This window comes from Boleophthalmus pectinirostris, unplaced genomic scaffold, assembly GCF_026225935.1.
Source record: "Boleophthalmus pectinirostris isolate CB_2022bp ecotype Guang Dong unplaced genomic scaffold, ASM2622593v1 HiC_scaffold_21, whole genome shotgun sequence".
Lineage (NCBI taxonomy): Eukaryota > Metazoa > Chordata > Actinopteri > Gobiiformes > Gobiidae > Boleophthalmus > Boleophthalmus pectinirostris.
Genome location: NW_026571175.1, coordinates 20148046 through 20168308, shown reverse-complemented (window position 1 = coordinate 20168308; position 20263 = coordinate 20148046). Strand labels below are relative to the sequence as shown.

Here is a 20263-nt window from a genome sequence, read left to right as displayed (position 1 = left end):
GTTTATTCAATACATTTGGCCTATCTTGATAATTATTATGTCTACTTCAGTGATACAACAATAATTTTTTGAGATCAGCATTTATTGTGTGTCCCTTTTGGATGCTAAATGTTGGATTGAAAGAACTGTGGTGGTTCTAATTTTAGTAAACTGCAAAATGGACTGGACTGTTACATTAGCGTCCTTCATTCACGTTTAAAAGATGATTATCTAAAGCTCCAAGCCCTTAAGACCTCTTTTCAAAAAGTGCAGGTACTCTGTGTCTGCAGAATCTGCTGATCTGCTCGTTTTGTCTCTCTGAGGAGGTAATTAGGAAGTGGCAGAGCTGCTGAAAGGAAAGTGTGATCCAAGCCAAAATACTATCTACATTACATTATATCACACACTATCACTTTGGAGGAGATGAAAGCTAACAATTTAACAAGTCAGAAAAACTTATCTTTAGCTTGTGTGCAGATCAGAGATAGACCATAGTTAGTGCGTTATAACAAGGAGGATAATTAAATAATGGGGCTAAATCTTCCTCCTACTCTTCTATATCTTACATTTTTATCCATGAGGGTTATCAGACTTAAAGGTGCAGTATGTAACTTTTCGGTGGGGGTCAGTCACCTTCTTGTTTCTGTGGATATGTCGTTGCTTTGCTTCGAATATTCCACATTATGACATTAAACAGATCTACCTTACATGTACTCTAGTTGGTTTTATTACTCAAAAATACCTAGAAAAACAGGCATTTTGACTGTGAGCAGGGTTGCCTCTCCACAGATCTGACCAGTAACTTGGACTGGTTTGGTCATGATTATAGAAAGGTTCAAAATCATACTGTGAAACATCTCAGAGAAAGCAATAACATCTTCACGGAGAAAAGCAGGTGACCCAACTTCCACCAGAAAAGTTACACCGTGCACCTTTTAAATCAAGTCATTGTCTTGTGTTACTTCCAGAAAAGGCTACAGCATTAAAATTAGTGGTTAGCTTATTCAATTTCCTTGAATGTAGTTTTTAATTATATTATTTATTTAAATGGTTGAAGCTTAATAGGTGTCTCAGTCTCACTCCTGGGTGTATATTTTCTTTAGCCCCTGCATGCCCTCACAGCAACGCAGCAGTGATTTCCTCGCTACTCCCTCGCCAGTACAAACTGTATGGTGCCAGTCACTGCAGTACTTTTGTCTGTGTGAGAGGGCCAGCTGTTTGCACGCTGATTTACGAGTGCAACATTATCAGATTTAATAACATGGCTTTGGGCTTTATGACCCTTTTATGAGTGCGAGTGTGCGGCTCCATCCTGCTAACCAAGCTAACATTACAGGCTATCCGCTGCCAAACAACATTTCGCTTCTTATGGTACGTATTGAACCAGATTTTTCCAAGATGACAAAGTGAGCGATTGAGTGTGACAGAGGAGGAAAAGGGAAAGGGATGTCAAATTTTCTGCGTTTGAAATTGACAGTAATCCTGTTTGGAGAAGTGAAGAAGACAGATTTGGGATTAGCCACCAGAGAGAAGGGGAGAGAGTATTTTGGATACTAAAAACTCCTTCACAGTGTTAAGACATTTGAGCTCTTGTACAGTGTATAAATCTCAATAAAACTGTCAACAAAAAGCTCCGAGCAGAGGAGGGCTGTTACCGACTCCCTGAATTTAATCGTACCTTTCTTTTTTCTCACCAAAACAAGAAGGATTTTGCTTTCTGGGGCCTCACTTCAAACCTTGCAGAGCAGAACATGGCTGAAAAGTCAACTGAGGTTAAGGCAGCTCAGAACACTCCCCTTACAAAACAGTTTATTGACATTATTATGCTTAATAATAGCAACGCGGTGTTGATTAGTAGTTTACAATGCTTAACAACTAGTTTTTCAGAGGCGTTTCTCCACACTATTTGCATTTTCGTGACGTACAATTTCAAAGGTGCACTGTGTAACTTTTCTGGTGGAGTGTCCTGTTCCACAGTGTGTCATTAAACTTATCTTATCTCAGTGAAGACAAACACCAGGACAATTTATTGGTCAGATCTATGCACGCTAGATTAGTTTAATGAGGCACAGTAGAATATTGAAGGCAAAGAAATCTCTGTGGCGACAAAAAGGTTGCACACCTTCCAGCAGAAAAGTTACGCAGTGTACCTTTAATACAGTAAAAAGCAGCTCTGTTGTAGTGTGTGTTCCAATTCGTGCATACTTTTATTGTTATTTAAATCATTTTTTGTGACAAGAATAATTGTATACTTCATCAAAGTCCTCAGATTTGAATTAAAGTTACAAGGATCATTTTGTTGTTTTTTATAAGTTCTAGATTAATTGTAGTAGTAGTAGTTATTGTAGTGGCGGTGCAACAGTATCGTAGTATTTGCTTTCATTTCCTTTGTATTTCATAACTTTTGCACTTTTACTTCAGTCCAGATTTGCTGTTTACCTTCACTGTTTGTTATGCATTACTATAAAAGCATAAATATTGTACAAGTTCTGCCATATACAGGCGCTCTCTATGGAATTTCCAAACTAAATAAGTAATTGTTGAATGTTTTCAGGGCTTACATCTCACGTTTTCTCTCTTCATTATTCATGTGTGTGCTCAGGCTCATCGGCTCTGCCCAGTAACATGGCCTACTTCGGCAGCTCTCAGGAGGAGGATGACCTGGAGGAAGAGGAGCAGGAGGAAGAGGAGGAGCAGAGGAGCGGGCTACAGTCTGACAACGCCTCCGCCTCCTCCTCCTGCCACTCCACGCCACGCAAGGGCCGGCTACCAGGGAGACAGCCCCTCAATGGACATGGTAAGGACTGCGGGCACCAAATCTGTTATTAAAGGGCCCGCATCACACTGTTTTCTGAGCTATGTTTTATTGTTTCCTCATCGCAAACAGACCTGGAGTTGTGTTTTGTTTCATTCACACATCCTCCATATTTAGGCTGAGTTCTTCCCTCAAACAGAAAACACCTTCACCAGAATTATTTGGATAACTTCAGCACTGAAATTACCAATCTCTACTGAACTAAAGGTAAAAGGTAACTGTTATTAACTTGAAAATGGCCATTATATGACATCACAAGATGGAACAGAGCATTTTGAGCTTTGGAGATGTAAACAGACTAATAACAAGGGCGTTGAATGAAATAAAACACAACTCCAGGTGTGTTTTGGTTTTTGAGGAGGTAACAACATTATAACAAGGCCAATTTTGCGTAAATATATGACCTTTAAATCTGCGAAAATATTCCCCTTTCTGAAATATGTTTGGCACTTTGGAATAGGTCAAGGGAATCATTTGGAAAAGTAATTTGTGAATGAAATGGGCACTTAGTGTAATTTACAAACATTTAAATAGTCTCTCCGTTCTTGGTCAGTGATTTTAGGTTTGGTGTGGTGGTATTTCTTTTATCTGAGAAACTGCTGAAATTTGAAAAGGTGTACACTGATCTAAAGAGCAACTTATGGATCTTTTAGAAATATTCAACAATAATATCCATGAGAATGTATACTGGTACTGCCTGCTACAATGAGAAAGTAAAAAGAAAGGACTAATATCTGAAATTAGACTCAAGTAGTGACCCTTTAAAAGGAAATATCTTATCTTCCCATCAGACTTTCTTGGGTTGACACTGTTGTTTGTGGAGCTCTGAGACTGGACTAGAGTCACATGGGACATCTGAGCTGCACATCCACTTCTTCAACCCCAATTAACACTTTGCTCGCTAAGCCCCGGCAAAGGTGTAGATGCCCCACAACAGCTGGCCGGGCCCTCTCGTCACACACACTATGACACACACTACAACACAAAGGCAGCGTATGTTCACCCCTGGGGCAAATGTGCACGTCCTCAGTTTAGGAGATTACATGGAGGCAGCTGACCGTGACAGCAGCGAGAGGGGGGTACTTAAAGGTGCACTGTGTAAGGTTTCTGGTGGAGGGCCCGTCACCTGCTGGTCACCATGGAGATGTTATTTCTTCTATTTAGTATTAAAGTATGCATAGATAATTTCACATTTTGTTCATTTAAAACTGCAATACTGATGTAAAATTGATTAATAGAAGCTGATCAATTGACTTCCTGGTGGTCCCACTCCTCTTACATTTCACTGTAGCAAGCAGTGGATTTTATTGTTGAAAATGTGACCTTTTTTTTTTTTTTTTTTTTTAACAGTACTTGTGTGATCAGATATCTAAATGTAGGCCTGTTTCTTTTTTTTTTTTCTTTTTTTTTTTTGTTAATTTTGGAAAATGCTTGATGCCATAAAACATCTCCATGGAAACCAGCAGGTGGCAGACCCTCCTCCAGAAAAAGGAAAAGTTGCATAATGCTTCTTTTAAGGCATACAGTTTGCATCCAGACAGTAAGCTAAAGGCCTGCCCCGTATTGCACTATGGAGACTTGTTACCGTAGTGATTTTCCCTCTTCAAACCTGAGCTACATTCCATGGTTCCTCCTCCCTGCAGTCTGCACAAAATTGCCGCTAGAAAAGTTCAAAAGGTGAGTGCTTTGTCGTCCTCTGGAGTCAAATATGGAGGAGGAAAGAAAGAAACAGCAGATAAAGAGAAATGACCACACACAATGTCTGTAGGTTGGCTTTGCTTCACTTTATGGATTGAATATTGCCTTTATTGACACCACTTTGTCTTTTCTTCCTAGATGAATTTTGTTTATCTGAATTGTTAATCGTTAATCTGCACCTGAGTGCGTTATTGCTGTAGGGCTGCTGAGGACATGCACAAGACACACCTATTTGCACAAGTTTATCGCCACCTAAGCTGCCACACCTTTCAATTTCATTATAGTCATTTTATTATATATTATTATTGGTTTGCTTTTCTTGTTATTTTACTGTTGTTTGTTAAAGGTGCACTGTGTAACATTTCTAGCGGAGGGTCCACCATCTGTTGTCTCCATGGAAGTGTTATTGCTTTGGTTAGAATGTTCCACAGTACAGATTAAGCTATCACGAGGGAGACAAGAAGGTTACAGCACTAGGCTACATTATAAGTCAGATTTGTGAAGATTCGTCCCTATTTACAGAAGGAATCATTGTATGTTTGAGCAATAATAAAATAAACATTAGATGTACTGTATATGTTTAATGTTATACCATGGAATACTCAACGCAAAGCAACATATCTATGGAGACAAGTATCCTTCACCAGAAAAGTTGTCCAACACAGCTTTAAGCACTGTGGTTGTTTTTAAATGCTGCACAGATAAATTTAACTTGATTTGACTTTTAATTAGGTTATTTTGTATTCATTGGGTAGTTGGTATATTTGATTCAGATTCTGTTTAGCAGCCAAAGATGTAAATAATTAATTTGGCGATTAGGTCTGTAGTAAGCCAATTGTATCTCAAAGTCTTCCAGCACATTTCGATACACACACATTATCTTGCCTTTTAAAAACCATGTCCACATTCATATCTCAACTGTTAAACATCCTCTTGTCTCCCAGTTTATCTAGTTTACCACCAGTGTTTTCACAGCAGCTCGGCGCCCTAGAGATAAGCAGAATAAGTAGACGGACACGTAAAGGACAATAGAGATTCTGACATGAATACGTACTGTTTACACTGGACTAGCACACTTGGCCATGGCCTCAGACCGCGTCGAGTATCAGGCAAATACGCACCTTTCTATGGGGATAAGATCTGTGTCAAACTTAAATATGCTTTTGGGGCGATTCCAGTGCGAAGGTTACACAGGCTCTTGGGGATGAGGGGGAAAATGGGAGAGATGGAAGGATTTGGGGAGGTGAGGAGGTTTGCTGTGCGCCATTCATCAGCGCTCCACCGCTCCTCTGGTCGGGCCGGCTGCCATGTTGACATAGTTAAATTTAACAGCTTTTATTGGGTTTTCGCTTTGCACACTTCTCAATGTCACTAGTTTCTCTTTACTGACAGAGACCACACGATGCTATGGTTGAACAGAAAGGGCACTCATGCAGAGAAATGCATGGCCTAAGATACAAGATGCATGTTTTGTGTATTTTCCGGTAAGTAAAGTAAAGTAAAATAAAATGAGTCCAGGAATTTGCAGAATTATTAAATTATTGTATGCCATTAGTGGGCTCTCCATCAGAAGCTTTTCACAGCTATTATCAAAAAAGATCATTTTTCAATTTAGTAATTTAGCATTAGTTAATTTGTGTATTTTTGTTTTCCAAATTGCCTGGCCTTGTAAAACCTTGTTGCCTAATATAGTTTATAAATGCAAATAAATATCAGTGATTGGATGTTGAAGGGAGCCTCGCATGTTAGGAGGTGTCTACATTTAAACTGCTGTGTACATTTCTTGTGCTCTCATACAACCCGCCCCCTGTTGAAACGAATGGCCATAAAACCCAAACTGAAAAAGCCATTGAAAGTATATGTGGTAATTGCTTTGCTGCTGTTTGACTCACTTAGCCTCATCCCAGTGGGCCCTGGAGCTCGTGACACTTTTACACCGCTTTATTGACATGCGCTGAACAAAGAGAGCTTCATGCACACCTTAAATCATGCATATTTCACTGATTAGGGGCTGTACCTGGGCCAGAACTTGTCACTCCAATGTTTGTGTGGGCTGTGCACTTGGGTCTTGTGGTTCGCTGCCATGGTTATATGAGCTATTATATACTACAGGGGACCAATGTGCAGAGGTGGGTAGAGTAGCCAAAAATTGTTCTCAAGGAAGAGCTACTTCAGCATATTACTCAACTGAAAAGTATTTGGGGGAACTGGTACTCAAGAGTAACTGTCTGGGTGTGATCTGATTTTGAATAGGAAGAACAAAACATTTTTAAAAAGGTCTTTTCAAAGGTTTACGGTGCAACTTTTCTGGTAGTGGGTCCGTCAAATGCTTTTCTTCATGGAGATGTTATTGATTTGTCTGGAATGTTTCACAGTATGGCATTAAACCTTTCTATCTGCATGGAGACCAAACCAGGCAAAGTTACAGGTCAGAGCTGTGGAGAGATGACCCCGCTTACAGTCAGAATGCCTGCTGTTTTTTTTTTTTGTTTTTTTTTTTTCCAAGCAGTAAAACCACCTGTAAATGAATTAATGTAAGGTAAAGTTGTTTTTAAAAAAAGTTTCAACATTCCAGGCAGGGCAATGACATATCCACTGAAACAGGCAGGTGACGGACCCACAACCAAAAAGTTACACAATGCATTTTTAAGGAATGGTGTAAGAAAATGGAAGTTCAAAGCAGCTCAACCATAAGATTTTTGTCATCACTATCAAGATTGGCAGTGTGCACCGTACCATTGCAGAGATAAAATAATACAATTTAGGTGTATTCGTGACACTAATCTAAACCCAGTCTTATGCTTTTTCTGTGCAGTATTCCACAGCCATGCAAAGGGGACCAGGGAGAGTCCGAGGCCCAAAGCTGGGACCCACGGTCGGGATTCATCCGCTCCACAACTGCCACCTCCTCCTCCACCTCCTCCACCGCTGCTGAGGGAGCGCAGTGAACGGGCCGAGGCCAGGGAACACGCCCGGGAACAGGCCTTAGCCCGGGCCAGTGCCTCCAATGGACTGCCACCACGACGGGCTGCAGAGGAGCTACGCAAGCAGGTACAAGAGAGACGCTGGACAGAGGAGTTTATAGGATTGAGCAGTGGTGACAATAGACTGGCTTTTTATGTAGATGCTTAGCTTTACAATCTCTTATGTGGAAGAAGTACACAAAATGACGGTTAACCTACTACTTCAGTAACTACTACAACTTCTGCTTTTACTATGACTAGGACCATTAATATTATTATAGGTACTCCTACTGTAATTCTGTTTTTCATGATGTGCAATATTCATGAAAATTACATTTAGAAATGGTATCATTTAGTTTGAATATTGGCGATTGTATATTTTATTTTACTCAATTTCCATTTAATAAGAGAACTGTAAAATTAGATCGTAATTACTGTGCCCTCAATCAGTGACTTCTCACAACTACTACAACTTAATTAGTTCGGTCTAAAATTGGAATGACAATGCCTACACTTTATTTGACTCTATTCTGCTTTTTCTCAAGTCTCTCTGAGCAGTAGTGGTTTTGAAATCTTCCACATAGCACTGGTTCTTTGTAGTAATTTGTCCTTGGCAGATTTAGACCTGGTGTTGGTGCTGTGAGACATGGTTCATTACTAGACTGCAGTGAAGGCTTTGACAGTGCTGCTCATTCTCCATAATGTCTTTGTGACTTCTTCCCATTTGCCACATCCTCCGCTCTGCTCTTCGTGGCTCCTCGTTACGCCTGGGTCCTGTTGCTTTCTTCTCTCCTCTGTGCATTGTGCTGGGAGAGTAATGATTATGTTTTGGCTGCAGCTATATATAGTTGAGCCGTGAAAGCCTGTCTCTCTCCTCCTCGCTCCCTGGCATTTAGCAGGTTTCAAGGAACCCCTTTTAAAGTGTGAGATGGAGATGACTGCTGGTATAACTTCAGTGGAAGAGATGCGTATTGGCTAATCAAAAGCATTGTTTTCAAAGCTGTGTGTGAATGCCTTCTCCTCTTTTCTGTTGTTTGTTGTCGTAATGTGGCGGTGGCAATGCAGAGTCAGGCGCGTGCTCTAGCGTTTCAAAGTGGCTTGGATTGTCCACTAAATCTAGCAATGAATCTCAATGAGAGCCACTGCTGCCAAGAGAAACTTGAGGCTTTTTTCTCCTTTTCCATTCACAGTTGGCACACTGCATGACTCTTTTTATTCTTCCCCAGCCCGGCGTCATTACACCTGTACATCCGCAGCTCTGTCGTTTTCACTCCATTTCCCTTCATGCTTCACTCTCCCTCTCTTCTTCTTGTGTCAGACAGACGGATCCTGCCCTTGACAACATGGCTCCAGTCATTTGGAAGGATTAGAGCTCTTTCCCTATCCTCGCTCTCTCTGTCCAATTAGCATGAACAATATGTGCGTTAGGAACACACACACGACCAACTGTGAAAATACAGCTAAGCCCTAGAAAGGTTAAGTGATTATGTAGTTGTAAAACCAACAAAAGGTTGTGTGAGGGATACCGAAAGGGTACAGGCATTATCATAATTTAATTTGTGGTGATTCTCATTGCCTTGATTTAATATTAGCTTGTATCAACAAAGTGCGATGCATCTTAAGATGACTTTTCATAAAACAAGATAAATCTGTCCATTTCCATAGGTTAGTTCAAGTAGACTCAGTTTGGGCTTATGATTTAGCAATAGCTTTTATGTTTTTATTTATTAAAACAATAACTTAAAACAAAAGGGCCAAATCAAACTGTCCACATTTTCATGCGTCTTTTTGCAAGTTCAATAGTGAATATGAAATTATGCAAGGCTATGCTGACCTTTCTCTGCTTTATAAGAGTCAATCTGCCCAAGGCTGCTCTCTCCATAATAAGATGGAAGAGAGGAATGAAGGCTTAAACCAGATTTATGCTTCAACTCTGAGGTGTGCCGCATTGAAAATGACCCTCCTATAGCTCCTCTATAGGCACTGCTATTACACCAGTGCTGAGTGTCATAGGAACTTTTACATGGTCACAGTTATGTCTAATCAGAACACAAAATAGTTTATCTGATTAAAACAAATTAGTACTACCCCAAACTATTTGTACAAGTTTACAGCACAGTGTGACCAGTGCTTCAAGTGTTTCTGCTTAACTTGTTTTGGTACTTTTGTAAAAATCCAGCTGCGTTTTCCTTTCAGTATGAGAAACATTTGTTGTGGCTTGATCAGTACCAAAAGTATCTTTGCTCTTCTTTAGCTAAAACGTTCAGATTTTCAGATCTACTCCCAGTTTCCCCTGTAGAGTTTGAATAGTTAAAGCCTTTCTTTTGTCCTCGTGCTGGTCTTCTCTGTGCTGCAGATGTTGCTGTTAAAGTCTTCCTGCCAGACCTCAGCTGGGCTATAGCAACACATGATGTCATTAGGACCCTCCCACCTCTTCCTCACCCCCTCCTCCTCCTCCTCCCTGCTCACGTGTGACCGAAATCCACTCCAGAACTGTCTCCGCTGTCTGCCAGTGTGCTCTAGTTTTTCCTTTTCCTCATTGTCCTCCTTTTTCCTCACTATTGTTTATATGCTGTCAGTTCAAACTCATAGCCGACTGTCAAATTCATGTTTCTTGTTCCGTTTCCAGCTTGTCCTTGCACAACCACTTTTTCTCTGCCTCCCGTGCACTTATCTCTCTTCCTGTCCTATATTCCACCATAACAAATAACTCCGAGTCAGAGGGGGACACTGACTGAGTGCCCCTCTCCAGTGAACAGAGCCCTCTTGTGGCAGAAGTGGGGATAGCATGAGCTCAAATATCCCGCCATGTCAGCAAACTGTCCAGCCAAATTTAGCAGTTAGGCTAGTAAGTTGCTCCTTCAGTTTCCACTACAGCTACACTCACATTGAAATTTCTGTATTGACTGAAACATAGGAATTTGAATTCTGCAGCATACAGTAATAAGCAAATTTATTTGTATATTTTATCTGAAAAAATTACAGTCTCTGAAATTCTCTATTTAAATTTCATATCGCAAATTTCTGTGCATGTTTTTTAAAATTATTATTATTTTTACAATTTGAGGGGTCACGACTCCACAGATTTGACCAATAACTTGACCTGGTGGTGTCACTTGTTTGGCTTGATGGAGATGAGTTTAATGGCTTTCTGTTGAACATTTCAGGCAAAACAATATTATCTCCTTAAAAAAGCACATAGTGTATCCTCCACCATAAAAGTTACGTAGTGCACCTTTACACGACTGTACAGTTCAGTACATTCTATTCATCAACTATTTTCTCTCTATTGGCCCCCTGTGTTTTTCCATTGTGAACAGAAGTGCGCTGGATTAAGAAGGTGGCAATGATTGACGGTGGCAGGGTTAGGTTTCAGTCCCCCCCTTATCTTTTAATGGGCTGTTCTTTGTGTGATCGCCCCACCACCTGAGCTGAACACAATACAATACATTAGGCACACACACATACGCACACACACACACACAAGCTCTAAGTGTGACACGAGAGGCCTTCAAAGGTCCAGCCTGTCAATGGCCCTGCGGTCACCTCACTGCTGTGGCGCCCCAGATGTGATTGATAACTCCATCCAGTCTGTCTGCAGCTCTTCCTTGCCACATTGTACTTCCTGCTGCTCTGGGTTTAGAGAAAGCATGTTCTGCATATTCACTGTAATATTCTGTTCAACCATGATATTATGACAATAAGCATACCTTCTTGAGCTGCTGTTTGGAGATGCCCGGACCTGGCTAGCTATATATTGATTACATTAAGTTATTGATAAATTTGTGCCAACATTAACACTTGATTGTTTGTAATTTTGCATTTCATGTCTATGTGAATATGTAGCACACTTAAAGAAAACACAAATATAATAAATAAACTGTGTAATATTTGGATGGCCAAAACCCCAGCCACTCAAATTTCTAGTACTACTAATGCTCTTCGAGAATAAACCAATATCACAAAGACATCACTCTTTAGATACTTGTATGAGCTAAAAGAGCTATAGGTTAGAAGTGCTGGAGTTCTGCTGAGGCTGCCACAGCTGCAGTCAGAGCCAGCCCTAGAACCAGACACCACTGTACAGAGCCTCTGCCTCTGTCTGCTCCAGGAGCCCACTCATGGCCCTTTTATTTATAGAACACAAATGTAATTATAGCCCCTAACCAACCCCAAAGCAAATAAAGGCCTGTTTTTATGTGCCTGGATGAGATTTAATTCCACTGACCCCACCTCCCTCACACTGTCCAGCCATCTGCCATGGGGCGGCCGTCAGCCTGCTCCACGGACACACAGGCTTCGTTTTCCAGCCCGTTGTTTATCTTTTGAATGTAGTGATTTTGGTTTTCCCTGTTTATTATCTGTTTATTTCACATGGACTGTTTACAGAGACAATACATTTGAGTTTATGATTTTTTTTTTGTAGGTCTGAATGATATAATGACATAATTTAATAACACTATTTCATTGTTGTTTAAACCGCTCCTTTGGACCTGTTGACATTTAAAGTAAAACATTCCAAATCTCTTTCTCTTTCACAGGTCACTAAACTGAATGGGCTGACACGGAGCGGATCAGCACAAGCTGTTGGTGGTGGTGCCAAAAAGAGCCGTGACTTCCGACTGCCGTCCAAAACTGTGAAGAAGTACACAGCCACCGTGTCCAAGGGCCACGTCACCTACACCAAAGCCAAACAGAGAGAACTGGGCAAGAAAACCAAACTCAGCAGCGCCTCCCCCGCATCGTCAGCGAACAATCACAATCAGCACAGCCAGCCAGCAGCCAGCCCCCCGCTGGCCCACTCAGGAAAAGCCGCCGCACCAGCCCCTCTCAGCAATGCAAAAACACGAAAACAGGTGCTATTATCAAACGGGCTGCACAACGCCAGCACCCGCCTCAACGGTCGACTCAACGGCCAGCGGCACAACATGCTGTCCAAGGAGGACAGCCAAAAACTGTCCCAGCAGAGCCAGGTGGAATGTGCCGGACGAGAGGGGCTGCGGAACTCCAAACGGCGTCTGGAAGTGGTCCTACATGCTCTCGAGACCGGACCCAAGTCTCCCATCATAGACGCCAAAAAGGTCAAGCTTCAGGCCACGCCTCTGGAGACGCGCAGCAGCAGTAAAAAGGTGCTCCATCAGGACAAGGCTGTCACACTCACTGTGGCCCCCACCACACCGCTCACTAATGGACATATAAAAGAAGCAGCTCCTTCACAAAGCTCCCCTGACCCCCCGGAATCTTCCAAACCTCCACCCGCAAAACCTCCCGCTCCTAAACAGAGTACACCTCCCAAACAGAGCCCGCCCCCAAAACAGACCCCTCCCACTACACCGGCAGCCAACACAGAGGTGCTCAACCAGCGGCCCAAGAGGGCCTCCGCTGGTAAACTCATGCTCATCCGCCAAGCCCAGCAGCAGCTGAGCCGCTCTCACAACCGCAGCTCCAGCTCGTCCTCGCCCTCCAGTCACAATCAGACCCCAAACCTCAGCACTACCTCAGACCCCCAGCGCACCTCCACTGGCCCTGCCTCTGCCTCCCCGCTGCTCTCTAACGGCCCCCTCAAAGCGGGCGGACCACGGCCGGACCGGGACAAGGAGTGGGAGCGCGAGAAGGAGATGACGCGGCAGAAGGAGCGCGAGCAGGAGAAGGAGTGGGACAGGCAGAGGAGCAGAACGGATGGCTGGGCAGAGCTGGAACAGGCTCCCATTTTCAGACCGGCCCCCCGGGAGTTCCAGGACCCACTGGTGTACCTGGACACTGTGCGGGAACAGGCTGAGGGGGCGGGCATGTGCCGCATAATGCCCCCTCCTGATTGGAGGCCAGAGTGTAAACTGAGCGAGGAGATGCGTTTTGTCACACAGGTGCAGAGGGTCCACATGTTGGGACGCCGCTGGGGGCCCAATGTCCAGCGCCTGGCCTGCATCCGCAAACACCTCAAATCTCAGGGCATCACCATGGAGGAGCCACCCGTCATAGGTGAGTCATCTTTGAAATCATAGTTATGTCTGTTCATTTGTTTTCTTTTGTTTTATTTATTAAGTCAGAAATTAGTTACAAATTAGAAGTAAAAAGTATAAATAAATAAATAAATAGTAAATACAATAGCTTAGATACAAATTTTAGGTCCTCCACAGTCAACGCTGTGTTTTATTCTGCAGGTGGATGTGAAGTGGATTTGGCTCGATTTTTCCAGCTTATAAATGACATGGGTGGCATGCAGCAAGTGATGGACCTTAAGAAATGGACCAAGCTAGCCGACCTGCTGCGTATCCCTAAGTCTGCACAGGACCGCCTGGCCAAGCTACAGGAGGCGTACCTGCAGTACCTGCTGTCCTATGACTCCCTGAGCGCAGAGGAGCGTCTGCAGCTGCAGGCTGATGTTGTGCTGGAGAAGAAGGGCCTGGAGTCTCGCAAAGGTCCTCTGGAGGGCTTATCAGATTCCTCTGCTCCCAGCGCTCTGGCTCTGCCCCGATATGAGCCCAAGAATGGGCTGGTGGGTGGCCTGGTGGGTGGGGCCGCTCACGCTCGCACCAATGGAGTGTACCACCCTCTGAAGGAGCTGGAGGCTCAGGTCAAAGTGGGCCGGCGCCGGCTCTTCGCTCAGGAAAAACAAGGCAAAGATGACAAGCAGCAGCACGGGGATGAGCAGGACGAGCATGAGGGGGTCCTTGGCGACCAGCACAAATGTATCAACAAGGTCAGCAAGCCTACATGAAACTGTATAGAGCGCAAAAGCCCGTTAGTCCCTACATAGTCTATGTAGTGTATGTGCATTTGTTTTTGTTAAGCCTTACTGTGTGCTGTCGCTCAGCTGTACAACCCGTCAGCCTGCACGCAGCTGTGTTTTCTGGCTCACTCAAATGTAGGTCAGGCAAAATTCTGGCCCTAAATCGGCCTGTTCCATTCAACAGGTCCTTTTTTTGTTTCCTAAGCCCCCTTCTCCTCTCCTTAGACAAACCAAATATCCAAATAGAAAGTTTGATAGTCCTGTTTTCCTCACACATCACAGAAGTAAACCTGGACCCTATTTATTTACCCTTTTTGTAAACTAAATCTGGACTCGTCTTCTCTGAGTCCACAAACATTGTCAGTATCTGCCCCTCTGTGTGCTATTCTACAGCCTGTGAAGAGACCTGACTAGCCTTTTCTAAACACAGCACATCAGCAGGTTTTATTTCACTTTACGACTGAGGGATCAGCACTAGTCAAGTGTATAATTGGTTCTAAATACAAAGGAAAGGGTCAGACAAAAGTACCACTACGGGCTTTAAAAAAGAATTGTGTTGTCATTGCTTGTCTTTATTCTACTGCCTTGAAGGAGAAATTATCATTTTCAGAGTGGTCACTTTTATAAAATGAGATGCTCACCTTAAAGGATAAAATGATTTATAAAGTTTGTGGCATTGATTCAGCAAAGACAAGGTTATGTAGCACTCGGGTCATTTATCTTTGGGCCCAGAGCACTGAGATTTATGGTCTCCTTCAAAGTGACTTTAGGAACACAAGAGGGTCAAATGTAAACTCACTGAGGAAACTGATGCAGCAGATTTGTGGACATCTTGTTGATGATCCAACATTTGGTCAATGTTGCTTTGTTTGTAATGCACTGTGGGCATACTTTTGAGCAATTTTTATTTTTATTTTTGCAGGGGAAATCTGTGTCGTTGACAAACTTCTTCAGGATAGCCCGGAACACTATGACCATGTGCTTTAACAAGGAGCCGGGAGCTGCTGATGTTGAGGTTAGTGTCACGAGCTTTTGATAACTCCTAATGTTTACAAAGTAGTGTACTTACATTTTTAACTGCTGTCCACTCATCTCACCTGGCTTTTGTCTCCTGCAGCAAGAGTACTGGCGGATAGTCGAACAAAGGGACAGTCATGTGGCAGTGCATTGTGGGAAGGTGGACACCAGTACACATGGGAGTGGTTTTCCCACTGGAAAGTCAGAGCCGTTTTCCAAGTAAGCATTTTGTACATTTTGTAACATCTGCCTGAGCTGAAGATGTGTTAAAATATTATCTTTTCTATCCTCAGACATGGATGGAACCTCACTGTCCTCCCTAATAATTCGGGATCCATTCTGAGACATCTTGGTGCTGTGCCTGGTGAGACTCTTGTCCCACATGATGTAAGTTACTGATGCCGTTGAATGTTTAAATTCATTTTCTTCTTGGTCTATAGGGGTGACCATTCCCTGGCTAAACATTGGCATGGTTTTTTCTACCTCATGCTGGTCTCGAGACCAAAACCGCCTTCCATATATTGATTACTTACACACTGGTGCTGATTGCATTTGGTAAGTGTACAAGACCTACTTTTTAGAGGAGGTTTTTAGAGGATCATCGAAGATGCTTCTAACACATGTTCTCCCAGGTATTCTATCCCTGCTGAGGAAAAGGCAAAGCTGGACAAAGTGGTCCATACACTGCTTAAGGCCAATGGCACTCCAGGATTAGAAATGCTGGAGAAGAATATTATGGTCAGTGTCTCAGTGCAGTTGTGCCATTTATATATGTACTGTATACATAAATATATATGATTAACACATGTGTTTGATGGCAGATCTCTCCAGAGGTGCTCTGCCGTGAAGGCATCAAGGTTTACCGTACAGTCCAGAGGAGTGGTCAGTTTGTGGTCTGCTTCCCTGGTGCCTTTGTTTCTAAAGTGTGCTGCGGATACAGCGTGTCGGAGACGGTCTACTTTGCCACGCCACACTGGATGAACCTGGGCTACCAAGCTGCAAAGGTCAGGCCTCTCATTACTCTGTTAGTGCTTCAACACTAACCCCCTGTGGCTGGCTCTGTCCAAACTATAATGTAAGAACCTGCCGATGAAAGGACTGCAGCATTATCCCTTAATCAACTGAGCTGAAGCTTAGGGAGTAATTGCAGTGGTCTCCCCAGAGGAAGAGTTTAGATGTTTGGTGATCACGAAAAACCCTCCAGACCTCATTATGGCCTTAACACAGAAGAGGGAATTGTACCCTGCTGTTATGTTCATTACTAATGTACTTATGTACATCGTCGCAATGTCCACATATTCAGTAACTAGTCATATTGTGTGCTCTGTGGACTCTTAAAAGCCAGAAAATAATGGTGCTTTTTTTAAATGAATGAATGAATAAATAGACAGATATAGATATATAATATATCTATAGATATATAATATATATAGAGATATCTATAGCTATTCATTTTGATACAATTCCACAATAGTGCCGGTATTTTAAAAGTGCTAACATTCTGTCTTTACAGTAGTGATAGTGAGGTTGTGACCTTTGTAAAGAAGAGATGGTTTGAGAGTGTAGTCTTAAGATGTCAAGCATTTACTTCATCCTCAGATCCAGTCCCAAACAATATACTGTATGTCAAGTCAGAACATATTGTCAAATTTTAGGTGACTGAACTGAAGTTTGCCCAGTTGACTTAAATGAACATTTTGCTATAATGAAGACGAGACTGGACTAGTCTTCACTATAGGAAGCACATCTTTTAAAAAAAGGATTCTTATGTGCATAGGACCTGAAGTGTCGTCGTATAGCCAAACCCTTCTCCATGGAGAAGCTACTGTACCAGATCGCCACAGCAGAGTCCAAGAGGGACAATGGCCTTCTCCTCTCCACCATCTCCGCCCTTCTCAAAGACCTCAGGTACACTGCCCATGTTCACACTTATTCATACATCATCTTAAGGATGGGATATGCTCTCAGATCAGCTCTGTATGAAGCGTATTATTCATCTTGTTACAGGAATATAGAGATGCGCCAACGGCAGGAACTTTACAAGGCAGGTCTACTGTCGTCAGCCCGCTATGGCACCCATGACAGCAGCCTGGGGCCCACCGAGGCCCGCAAGAAACCCCGCGGCAAGTGGCTAGCACTGGAGTCCTCGGAGAGACGCTGCCAGATCTGCCAGCATCTCTGCTACCTGTCTATGGTGAGTTCCTATGAGGCGCTTTTACTGTAAAGTTCATCTTACAGAGTGCTTAGCATGTCACTATACTCTTACTTTCTTATTCCCCTTAGTGCCCTTAAAATAGCCTTAGGATTGATTTATGTTTGATGTGTGTTTGAGAAGATGTGCTGTTGTGTCTAGGTGGTCCAGGAGACAGAGAATGTGGTCTTTTGCCTGGAGTGTGCTCTGCGTTATGTGGAGAAGCACAAGTCATGCAGAGGTCTCAAGATGATGTATCGATATGACGAGGTAAACTGCCTCCTGCTTCTCACTAGTGAAAATCAACGTGCAGTTCTTTCTTTCTCCACAAGAGGGAGACAAGTGCCTATAATATTCATGCCTGGCATGTCAGTATTTCCTACATACTCTTTGGTAAATCTTAGCACATTGGCAACAGACACCCACCACATTCTTCAACATTATGTGTTTGTAATGTAAATTAGCTACTGTAATATAATGAATTGAATGAATCTTTTTGTCTTTTCCACGTAGGATCAAATCAACAGTCTGGTGAACCAGGTGTGTGGTCGGGCAATGTTGAAAAGTGGAGGTGCTAATCTTGTGGTGAGCGGAGTGGGAGTGGGTGACCCCTGTAACGGCTTGAGTCCTGCCAAAGCATCGCCGGCCAAGCGTGGACCCCGGAAACGTGCCACTGTGGAGGTGTCCTTGTCCCGCCTGTCGTCTAGCCACCTGCCCAAAGCAGCAGCTGTGTCCTGAGAGCCCCTCCACCACCTCCACCCTTTGTTTGTGGCATATACAGGATCACTATCAATCATCACATATTTAAAACCTGTCGTTTTAAGGCTTTCAAAGTCACTGTCCCTCCCTTCCAAGAGACACTCTTGTCCTCTTAGTCTGACAGCTTTGTTTGTAGAAAAAATTTAAGCAAGATGTCTTTTTGCACTAGTGTGAAAGAAGTTTTATTCTTGATGTTTTTAGATTTCCCCAAACCCTTAAATTAGTTTTATTAGCATCACAAGCATTAATGAGTTCACAGGAAGACCTCAGGTGGACGTCAATCCCACTGAAAAGGGATCCATTGGAGCCCTTGTTTTTGCATCACAGCGCCCCCTCCTGGCGTCTCCTTCTCATCACGTTACTGTGAAAATGGGACTACAGAAAAAGGAGGCCTTTAATCCCACTTGTTTCTGAAAGTGACATTACACAGTTACCCAATGTCTCTTTTTGTCCTTGTCTGAGGAAGAAGATTGCTTTTATTTGTCCTTAATGCATCTCCCATGTTTAAAGTGGAGGCTTGGTGATGCAAGGTAAAAACTTGAAAGACAGACTGTTGGTTTTATTGTTTGGCTATTGTTTTTTCTATTTTGTATTTTTAGCTTTTGCTAGTTTTGTTTTGCAAAATATTGTCTATGTATTTTTTTCTGTTGAGTGGAGGATGTGAAGGGGGCAGAGGTGGAGTTCACCTTACTTCCTGTTCGTGTGGAGGGACCCTCCTTCGCTAGTGAATGAAATTGTGCCTGATGTGTAGCGAGGAGATCCATACTTAATGGTGCTGTTGGTTATAATTACTGTATAACAACACAAGTTAAAATCTGGGAGCAGGCGCCTGCTAGCGGCTAATCGTAGTGGATAATGCTGGCGTGCTCCCGTCCCACAGGGCAGAAAGGCTTTCAGGCGTTTCTGATTCTAGATGTGCAATCGTGTTAACATTCCATTCTTCCAGTCCTCTTGTTTCATCTGTACCAGTAAACATGAATTATTATTATTATATTATATTATTTTGTGTTTTTTACCTTTGATCTGATGTGTTATCTCAAGTAGAGCCACTAGACAAGAGTGTAAAATGTGAAATATCAAATCCATTTTTTCTTGTTTTTGCGCTTTTTGTTTTCTTTGAATATTGTTTCCCTTCTCCAGATTTATTATGAGTGATTTTAGAACAAGGAAAAGTCCGACACAAACAAAACATCATGTACATAATCCTGTAAATGTCTTTAAATACTTGAGCCTTTTCCTGGGGTAAGACAGAACAGAAGGAGAGTTTTGAAGAGAGTGCTTGATGAAGAAAAAGCCTTACATTTCCCTTTCTTCATCCGTGTGAGTTCAAGCTTACAGGGTTGCTCTGGTAAACATGTATAAAAATTTAAGTGCTGCTTATATCACTAAGAAAGAAGATATTGAGTAGCCAATGACTGCCCCCATTCTAGTTTTCTTTGTTTAGCTTTACTTTTTTAAAGAAAAGGGAAAAAGAGATGAAGAGTTGAGAAAAAAAAAAGGATTTTACATTTTCATTACTGAAAATTCCACACAAATGTAGTAGCTACTCATGTTGCACTGAGCTTGCCAGTGGTGACTGTCAAGGAAATCCTATAATCCCGTTTGTTGGTTGTTTGTCCCTGGCAGAAGACTGAACTGTTTTAGGACTATTTAATGATAAACCAAGTCGGGTGTTTTCAACACAAAAAAGTGGTTGTCAAGTTTTTATGGCCTTACAATATATTTTATTCTGACGGATCCTTTTGTTCTGATCACATTTCTGTTGTTTCTTCCATTTTCTACAATATCAACTACTCACAGTGGGGTCTCTGGTGACTTTATTTATTAGTGCCGGCTCTCGGCCTTTCCCTCCACTTGGAAAGACTCATGTTGGTTATATTTGACAGTTTTTTACTTTTGGAGTTTGTACTTAAGGTTTAATAAAAACTGACTGACAATTCACTGTCACTCTCTACTTTTTCTGACTCTTAATATTATAAGATGCATTTCATATATAATATAAATATTTAATGTTTCATTATGGCCAAAAAAAGCACTCAACGCTCCACTTTAAAAGTCATTTACTCTCAGTAAAACACTGATATTGCTTTTCATTATTTTTCAGTCCAAAA

At 42.4% G+C, this 20263-nt stretch overlaps 1 protein-coding gene across 1 annotated transcript in view; it reads left to right on the top strand.

Moving 5' to 3' along the window:
• Positions 1-20094, top strand: part of jarid2b (jumonji, AT rich interactive domain 2b) — a 114205-nt gene extending 94111 nt beyond the window's left edge. The window contains exons 5-18 of the mRNA XM_020932560.2: positions 2582-2776; positions 7308-7543; positions 11997-13434; positions 13617-14155; positions 15108-15200; positions 15303-15421; positions 15496-15566; positions 15643-15757; positions 15835-15940; positions 16024-16206; positions 16980-17110; positions 17210-17396; positions 17556-17663; positions 17907-20094. Coding sequence (XP_020788219.2) covers positions 2582-2776; positions 7308-7543; positions 11997-13434; positions 13617-14155; positions 15108-15200; positions 15303-15421; positions 15496-15566; positions 15643-15757; positions 15835-15940; positions 16024-16206; positions 16980-17110; positions 17210-17396; positions 17556-17663; positions 17907-18131 — 3746 coding nt within the window. The 3' untranslated portion in view covers positions 18132-20094. The remainder of the gene's footprint in view (positions 1-2581; positions 2777-7307; positions 7544-11996; positions 13435-13616; positions 14156-15107; positions 15201-15302; positions 15422-15495; positions 15567-15642; positions 15758-15834; positions 15941-16023; positions 16207-16979; positions 17111-17209; positions 17397-17555; positions 17664-17906) is intronic.
• Positions 20095-20263: the final 169 nt, after the last annotated feature.